This window comes from Rosa chinensis, chromosome 1, assembly GCF_002994745.2.
Source record: "Rosa chinensis cultivar Old Blush chromosome 1, RchiOBHm-V2, whole genome shotgun sequence".
NCBI lineage: Eukaryota > Viridiplantae > Streptophyta > Magnoliopsida > Rosales > Rosaceae > Rosa > Rosa chinensis.
In genome coordinates, this window is record NC_037088.1 from 40759012 (window position 1) to 40767504 (window position 8493).

The following is an 8493-nucleotide window of genomic DNA, read 5'->3' on the forward strand; positions in this document are numbered from 1 at the left end:
ATCACTCAGGATTTACAACCGAATTTGAAACCAAAATATTCCCTTAAATTGAAACAAAAGGCAAAGTAAGGTATATAAATAGATTGAAAATCAAAGTATATTCTCACAAAAATAAAAGGTAAAGTAAAGTATATAAATTGATTATTAATAATATTAAATTTGGAGAGACCACACGAACAAACCCAAACAATAAATTCAGCTTTTTTGTGATTAGGTTCCACTCCCACTCTCTCTCTCTCTCTCTCTGCTCGGCTCCTCTTGCGGCTAGGGTTTTTCTCTCTCTCCATCCCCCATCTCTCAAACCCCTAAAAGCATCGATCTTTCAGATCCGTTTCAATCCAGTAACTCGTAACCATGTCATGGAGGTCTCGGTGAGGTAGGGTCTCTCTCTCTCTGTCGTCTCTGACAGTAAAGAATCTCAGGGGAATTAGGTTTTCTGTGGTGGGTTTAATCAGAAAATGGCGACCATGAACCCGTTTGATTTGTTGGGCGACGATGATGCCGAGGACCCTTCGCTGCTGGTCGCGGCTCACCAGCAGAAGCTCGCTGCCGCACCCAAGAAAGCTCAGGCTCAGCCCAACAAGCCCGGTCTCGACGCCAAGCCCGCCAAGTTGCCTTCCAAGCCTGCCCCTCCTTCTCAGGCTGGTGAGCTTTTCATCTCTGCCCTCTTGCTTTGTATCTAGGTTTCTTTGTGTTCTTGGGTTTCTTGCGGTTATTCGGATTCTTTTGTATGCTGGGAGCTAATATATGGGTTCCCTTTTTGTTTGTTTGCTTACTTTGGTTGAAAATTTGGTGAAGATTTATTTAGTTGGTTTTTTTCAGTGTCATGAGTGTATTAGTCTCTTTGAGATTTGGCTTTTGGTGTTATGGTTTTCGATGAAAATGTCGGGTGGAGTTTGTTTTTGGTAAATGTGTGGATTAGTGGTGTAGAGTTCCAAAAATACATAATACATGAATTGGAAGGAGTATATATAATTGGTTTTGTGTGTGATTGTCTTGTGTTCATTTAAAAACCACATTTTGAGCTTCCCAGAAGCTCGTGAAGATAGATGACTGTCTTAATTTTTCTTACTCTTTTGTTACTTTGGCATATGGTTGATTATGGCATATGTCAGGAAAAGCCTTCTCCTGTGTTTATTATGGCAATTTGAATCTTTTGTTGTGGTACCGTGTTCACCTAAAGTTTTATTTAAAGTTTGTTCTTGTTACTAATTAGAGGTTGCTTCATCTTGTGCAGTGAGGGATTCAAAGGATGAAGCTGGTCGTGGAGGCCGTGGGGGTGGACGCGGATATGGCCGTGGCCGTGGCGGTGGTGGCTACAATCGTGATTCAGCCAATAATGAAAACAACAGTGGGTACAATCGTGAATCAGCCCCTGCTGGTCAGGGTGCTTTTGAGGATGCACCTCCCAAAAGGCGTTTCTCTGGTGGGGATGGTGATGGAAGGCCATCTGAAAGGCGTGGCTATGGGGGAGATGGAGAAGGGAGGACGACTGAAAGGCGTAGCTATGGTGGACCACGCGGTTCTTACCACGGTGGTCGCCGCGGTGGTTTTGGGAATGGGGAAGTTGGTGATGAGGAGCGCCCGCGGAGGATCCATGAACGTCGTAGTGGGACTGGACGCGGGTGAATATTAGTTTTTGCTGCCCATTTTAAAGTATGCTATGTCCGTAATATGTTTCTAGAGTTTAATATGTTTTCAACCTGTCTTATTCTGTGCACAGAAATGAACTCAAGCGTGAAGGTTCTGGTCGTGGAAACTGGGGATCACAAACTGATGAATTTCCTGAGTAGCTATTCTTGAATTACCTTTTTATTTATAATCTCTTCTTATGCCTCCTTTCCTTTGGTTTAAAATTTACTGTAGTTTTTGTTAGTTTGTGTTTAATGTTTGGTTATCATCTCTTCATATTTAGGGGGACTGAAGACGGAGTCAATGCAACTGAAAAAATTTTGGGCGAAGAAAAGCCTGTGGGAGAGGTAGATGCAGCAGATGACAGCAAAGAGACCCCTGCCAATGAACCTGAAGAAAAGGAACCTGAGGAGAAGGTGAGTTATAAAAGTCGTATGTCAAAATAAAATATATCCAAAAATTGCTATCTAGTGGTTTTGTTATTGGATAGTTAACTTTAATTTTAGAAATACTAAAAGCCTATGGTATACAGATACACTACTCTGCACCAGATTAATAGATTTATCATGGTACTAGTTAAAATGATAACTATTGTGAGAATTTCAGAATTGGATTGCATATTCATTAATGGGATCAGAATGCATGTATTTATACTGTCTATGAATTCTGTTGCTTGAGAGTTTTGCCTTCTCTGCTTAGCTGCAGATGTTTCTTGAAGGCACTGTTACAAAATTCATCTCAACTATGTATGGCGAATATGATGATGAACATTAACATTCTGATGTTAATATGCTAGGTCATAGTGACTGTCTGACCAAGCTATAGCTTTTTTGCCCCCTTTTTTTTTTAACCCAGGTTGTTTTTGTTATTATCATTCCTGAATAGGAAATGACACTTGAAGAGTATGAGAAGGTGCTTGAAGAGAAAAGGAAGGCCCTGCAGGCACTTAAGACTGAAGAAAGAAAGGTTGATACTAAGGAATTTGAATCACTGCAACAGCTTTCAAACAAGAAAGGGAATGATGATATCTTCATTAAATTGGTGAGTCTACTGATTCTTTTCAGATGTCTCTGTCTCCTTGTTCATTGTGTGGACCTGACATCAACCTATTACTTGTAAATGCTACCTGAATTTTTCTTTACAGGGATCTGACAAGGATAAGAAGAAAGAGTCTGCTGAGAAGGAAGAAAAAGCCAAAAAGGTACTACTGCTAATAATGTCTGTAATTGATACACTGTATTTGTTTGTTTTGATTCTCTGGACTTCTAGGAAGTCTTGTGAAGTGAGTGTGTTGTAGTTGCAAATGGGCTTTCTGAACAGCTTGCAAGCTTATATGTTTTGATTTTACTTGGTACCTATTTCATTAATGGTGTTTGTGCAATTTTTAAACATAGTAGTACTCTATTTGCTTTCATCCTATGCTGCCTGTCTCTTTCACCAATATTACTGCAATATGGATCTCTTATTTTTGCAACATTGGTGTTCATCCGATTGGTAATATGCTGTTAAGCTTTGTGTTATTGACTGATATCTTCTCATCTTGTGGTGTTTTCCTTTTTTTTTCCTGGTTGCTTCTGAACTGCTATTTCTTTATCTGTTTCAGTCTGTCAGCATCAATGAGTTCTTGAAGCCAGCAGAAGGAGAAAGGTTCTCTTACCCATCTCGTGGCCGTGGCCGTGGTCGTGGTTCCAGGGGAGGGTTTAGCAGCAACTACTCCCAAAGCAGTGTGGAAGCCCCACCAATTGAAGATCCTTCTCACTTCCCAACCTTGGGTGGCAAGTGAGATTGTGACGGGGACACCTACAGTCTCAATGACATTTGGTTCATTTCTTTCATCTGAAGCAGGAAATTGACTAGAATAATTGGATTTCCTGTCTTAATTTTTTTGTTAGAAAAATTTATGACTTAAATTGTAAATTTCAGTCGCGGTTCATATGTTCCCATGTAGTTTGATTTTCTTTTTTTCCCCCTTTATGCTTGTTTTTATGACATTTGGGTCATATGGAAGGGACTTATTTGTGACCAGGCGGACATCCTTTGATCAGTTTTAGTTAGACTAGTTTTCTCCTTTTAAATGGGCCCCTGTTTCACCTTTTTCCCCCTCGGAGATTGGGTTTGAAAACAGTCATATATCAGAAAATATATTCATCTGCTTGGGAAATGTTATGTGCTAGTGTTAATGACTTGCATGCCAATTTTTGTTGTATTATTGCTTGACTACCAACTAGTTTAGCTTTACTGTTCCTGTGTGCATACTATGATTCTGTTTAATGTGGTATCCAACCTAATCTGGGCTTCCTTTAGAGAAAAGGGAAACGTTAAAATTTTATTGAAAGAAGATTAGGGTAATGTAATTGATGGATTTATAGTTTAGTTGTATTCTAAATCTTTGTTGCCCAAGATTCAACAGTTGAATGAGGATGATTTGGTTGCAGCGGCCAGCAGGTAAACAAGATGAGCATATTTCATTAGATGAATGATAAACACCCACTCAGTTGTAGGAGATTTACATATCATTCCCCTGGTATGGGCGGATGGTAAGTAATATGAATTGTGCATCCACAACATCACTGCTCACCTATACCCCCGCGCGCTTGCTACTGCTCACCTATACAGTTACCCCCGCGCGCAAGGCCTATAGTAAGTCTCATTATTATAGGCAAATCACACAATTGTTGGGCATCTGAATTTAGAGTGCAATTGACATTATGCTAGGGCATCTGAATTCACCGCAAACATGGCAGTCACCCTACTTCTCGGACTTTATTCTGCAAAAGATTTAACAAGATTAAACGTTCAGTTTACTGAAATATTAGTACGTGGCAAAAATATTGGAACTCCAATGCAGAAAATTTACATATACAAAGCAAGTTTATTACCTCCTCGGTAAAGAGCCCTTGGAGACAAGCTTTCGCAAGACCTCCCACCTGAAGAGTCGAAAAAATGGTTGATTTCTAGGATATGTTGTACCTTTGGACGATCCACACCTCCTTCTCGTATGGACTGTATAAGTTGGCTCGAAAGAAACTCCAAGCTCAATGTTTGTAGATTAGTAAGGTGTTCAAGACCATGAGGCAATCTCTTTAATTCCATGCAGCTATTGAGTGTTAGGAACTGGAGATTTGGCATCACCCCCTTTTCCACTGTTATCTTACTCAATGAGGGGAATTTAAATAATTGCAAATTTGAAAGCTTCACAAAGCCTCTACTGAAACGTAACTCACTCCCGACATATGCATTAACAAGTGTAAGACTTCCCAAAAACGGCAGTCCTTCGATGTGAGATAATAAATCTTCCTCAAGTCTAGGCCAATGCAGATGCATGGATGTGAGGCTGTCGAGTGAAGAAAACCAATGTGGTACTTTTTCCAGTTTCCCAATGAAACAAAGCTTTCTAAGGTGAGGAGGAGGTGAAAACAGTGCATTATCAGCTCGAAGAAATTCTTCTTCATCCTTTACCATCAAGCTCAAATTGGTAAGGAGTTTCATCTTTTGGATTGAGTCACATAGGTCCATCTCATCTCTCTCAGTTAGGTTGGTTATGCCAATCCTTGTAAGCTGGGTCATGTTCCCGAGTAGTCTAATGATATTCCCTTCGGATTGAACTCTAGACAAAACTTGCAATTTCTTCAACTTGCTGATATTTGAAGTTGCTCTTGTCCCACTTACAATCTTGAAATCATTATAATCCTTATTATTATAATACATCATTAGGTGGCGCAAGTTTAGCAACTTAGAAAATCCTTTTGGAAGTGCCTCAATCTTTGTTTTCCTAATGTCCAAGAAGTGAAGGTTATGGAGATACCCTATGGATTTTGGAAGCTCCCTAATTGCAGTTCCTTTCAAATTCAAATATCTCAAGTTGAATAAGTACACTAGATCATTTGGCAGTTTATCAAGTGGCATATCCTCCACATCTAGAACCCTTAATAATTTAAATCCAGAAGGCAATGCGTTTGAGAAAGATAATGGTATTATGCCAGTGACAAACACAAGAAGGGTACGAAGCTTTGACATACCTATCCATGATTTGATTTCTGTTCCTTCAGTGCTTTGAATTGACAAACGCCGGGCTCCAATTTCTTCCATTACTGATTCTCTCCCATCATATACAACAAAAAACTTTTCTCTTGTTGACATTGATAGAGCAAGCTCCCGCATAAGATCATGCATCTTAAATGCCTTTGGCCTCCCAGTTTCATTCCTCCTTACAACTTGTAGCATGCTACGAACAATGAGTTCCATAAGATAGTTTTCTGTAGCTGCTTGCGGAGTGACCCCTTGGACATGTTGAACAAGTCCTTCAGATATCCACAACCTGAAGAGCCTTTTTCTTCGAATCAAATAATCTTCTGGGAAAAGAGAACAATACAAGAAACATTGCTTGAGTCGGAAAGGCAAATCATTGTAACTGAGCAACAAAATGCTCTTCACATTATCTAACAAGGGATTGTTAGTTAGATGCCAATTTAAGCTGTTGTAGACATCCCTCCACTCTGTGGTTGACTTTTTGGAAGACATAAGACCTCCTAAAGCAACAATTGCAAGAGGCAAACCTTTACACTTCTCCACAAGTTTTGAAGCTAACGGTTCAAGCTCCGGTGTACAAAATCTATTATGGTAAGTTGAGAATGCTTTCTTGCTGAAAAGCTCCCACGCCTCATTGTTGTCCAAGGGCTTAATAAGATGAACATGGCTTACCACTCCGAAAGAATAATGTGCTATGTCTTCTTTCCGAGTTGTAAGAAGGATCCGACTTCCAAGTCGTCTATCAGGGAGTGATATATTTATTTCTGTCCAAAGTTTAACATCCCACACGTCATCCAATACAACTAGGTACCTTTTACTCTCCAAGTAGTTCACGAGCTTCTCTAGCAATTCTCTGTAGCTCATGTCCTTCAGTTTTGCAGGTGCAGGAACCTTTTCTTTTCTTGATTGGTGGAACTCCTTGATCAAGCATCTAAATAAGTCTTCAATGGCATAGGTTCTGGAAACAGTAATCCACGCATAGCAGTCAAAATGTCTTTTCACACTTTCATTGGTGAAGGTCTTGGCAACTAGAGTTGTCTTTCCTGAACCTCCCATCCCGACCACAGAGACAATAGTTTGATGTTGCTCTTCATCCATCAGCCATCCCATTATTGTTTGCTTGTTGCCTTCAATGCCTACAAGTTCATCTTCCTTAATAAAAAGAGAAGACTCTGCTTGGTTCTGCACCCATTTGTCAACATCAATTGAACTTGTTGTCCCTTCTACACCACCAATAGCATATCTCTGATTCCTCTCTGGAATGGCTTTGATCATTTTAGTGGTTTTCTGCAATTTGTTGGCAATTTGACGTTTATACCAGAGACTCCTTGGAATGTGAATGATCTTGTGGAGCCACCTTGGAAATAGGCCACCAGTTTGCTTCTCATATATGTGGTACATGAATTCATCAATTATGTCCTCAACATCATAGGCCAAGTCTCTGACGCTTGCGACCCACGTTTCCTCTCCTTCGCTGTTTTCTTTCTTTCCATCAGCATCCTGCAGGAAAGATTTCATGCTAACCAGCTCCTGCTTGATCTCATCGATTTCATCACGAACACTGGATATGGATAATGCTTCATTCTCAACAATAGCTACAATTTTTCCAATCAACAAATCTGTCGTCGGCAAGGCCATATATCTGAAATTGATTTGGAAGGTAACTCCTCAATCATATTAGATCAGAAGCAGCTTTTCAAAAAACAAGACAGTCAGTGAGGAACTATTACTTGAGTGGAAATCAATATATGGAAGAGAGAGGCAGAACGAACAAGAATGAGGTTCCAAAACCGAAGATGAATAATAGGTATACATGAAGCGAGTAGAAATTTCTTATTTGACATAAAAAAATTCAGATATTTTAGTTGTTAATAATTGTCACTATCAGAATGTCATGACCATGAGTAGCTATATGGAATATACGCACTCTTTATGCTTTGGATCCTAGGCTTCTAGCATATTCCAAGCACCTACAGAGAGACATATATGAACGTAATATATTGAAGGATATTGTTCTGTGAAATCAATGTGACTGCTACAGTTTTAGTACAACAATGGAATATCCGGATATGTGGTATTGCACCCTTTAGCATGAATGTGACGAGAATTAGTTTAATCTGCATTGATCCTTCCTACCTCTCACGACGCTTCTTGTTTGGGCGAGGACAAATATATATATATATATATATAGAGGCCCGATCAGGAGCGGCCGTCCGCACTTCGCTAAAGTGCGGACGTCGATGCAGCAAGCGGCTTCCAGGCAGCGGCGGCAGCGCTGGGTTGGCTGGAGGGAGGTCGGCGGCGTTCGAGGTCGGAGGAGGTCAGGCTTACCGGTTTCTGGGCAGCCACCTCACCTGCAGTTGCAGGTTTTGTGCAGCATCGCAGAACCGTTGTAGGCGACTCCACCGGACCGCAGACCCCCTCCACACGACCCCCAGCTTCCCTCAAGCAAGCAGCGCCGCGCCGTCGCCTCTAGATCGAGGCCGGAGGAGCGACGTCCGCTCTTGAACGGCTCCGTGTGTGTGTGTGTGTATATATATTATACATATTCTATCCAGAGTGAGGCCTCACTCTGAAATTAACGTGTGAGCTTGGAGTTTAGGGTCATTTTTCGGTCTCATATCCACATCTCGACCGTTTAGTTTTTAGGTACTAATGTATATATCATCTCTACAAAATTTCAGCCAAATTGATGATCTTTAAGGTATCTAACTCACTTAAACCAATGGACGAAGTGAATCTGTTAACCCTGAACTGTACTAGCTTTAAGACAATTATCAATGCCTTAACAGATGATCTATACATTAGTACCTAAAAACTAAACGGTCGAGA

The 8493-nt window shown here is 40.6% G+C and overlaps 2 protein-coding genes across 2 annotated transcripts; one reads left to right on the top strand and one right to left on the bottom strand.

Annotated features, from left to right (window-relative positions):
- The first annotated feature begins 188 nt into the window (after positions 1–188).
- LOC112174774 (RGG repeats nuclear RNA binding protein A) lies at positions 189–3703 on the top strand. The gene is made up of 7 exons (XM_024312587.2): positions 189–645; positions 1238–1625; positions 1724–1789; positions 1916–2048; positions 2518–2673; positions 2777–2833; positions 3236–3703. Exons 1-7 carry the CDS (start codon positions 459–461, stop codon positions 3413–3415), a joined length of 1167 nt encoding a protein of 388 aa, XP_024168355.1. The 5' UTR covers positions 189–458; the 3' UTR covers positions 3416–3703.
- Positions 3704–4258: 555 nt separating this feature from the next.
- Positions 4259–7332, bottom strand: LOC112174762 (disease resistance protein RPM1). Its single transcript, XM_024312557.2, has 2 exons — positions 4512–7332; positions 4259–4400 (listed from the first exon to the last, which is right to left on the bottom strand). The coding sequence occupies exons 1-2, from the start codon at positions 7297–7299 to the stop codon at positions 4396–4398; spliced, it is 2793 nt and encodes a 930-aa protein (XP_024168325.1). The 5' UTR covers positions 7300–7332; the 3' UTR covers positions 4259–4395.
- Between the last annotated feature and the right edge of the window lie 1161 nt (positions 7333–8493).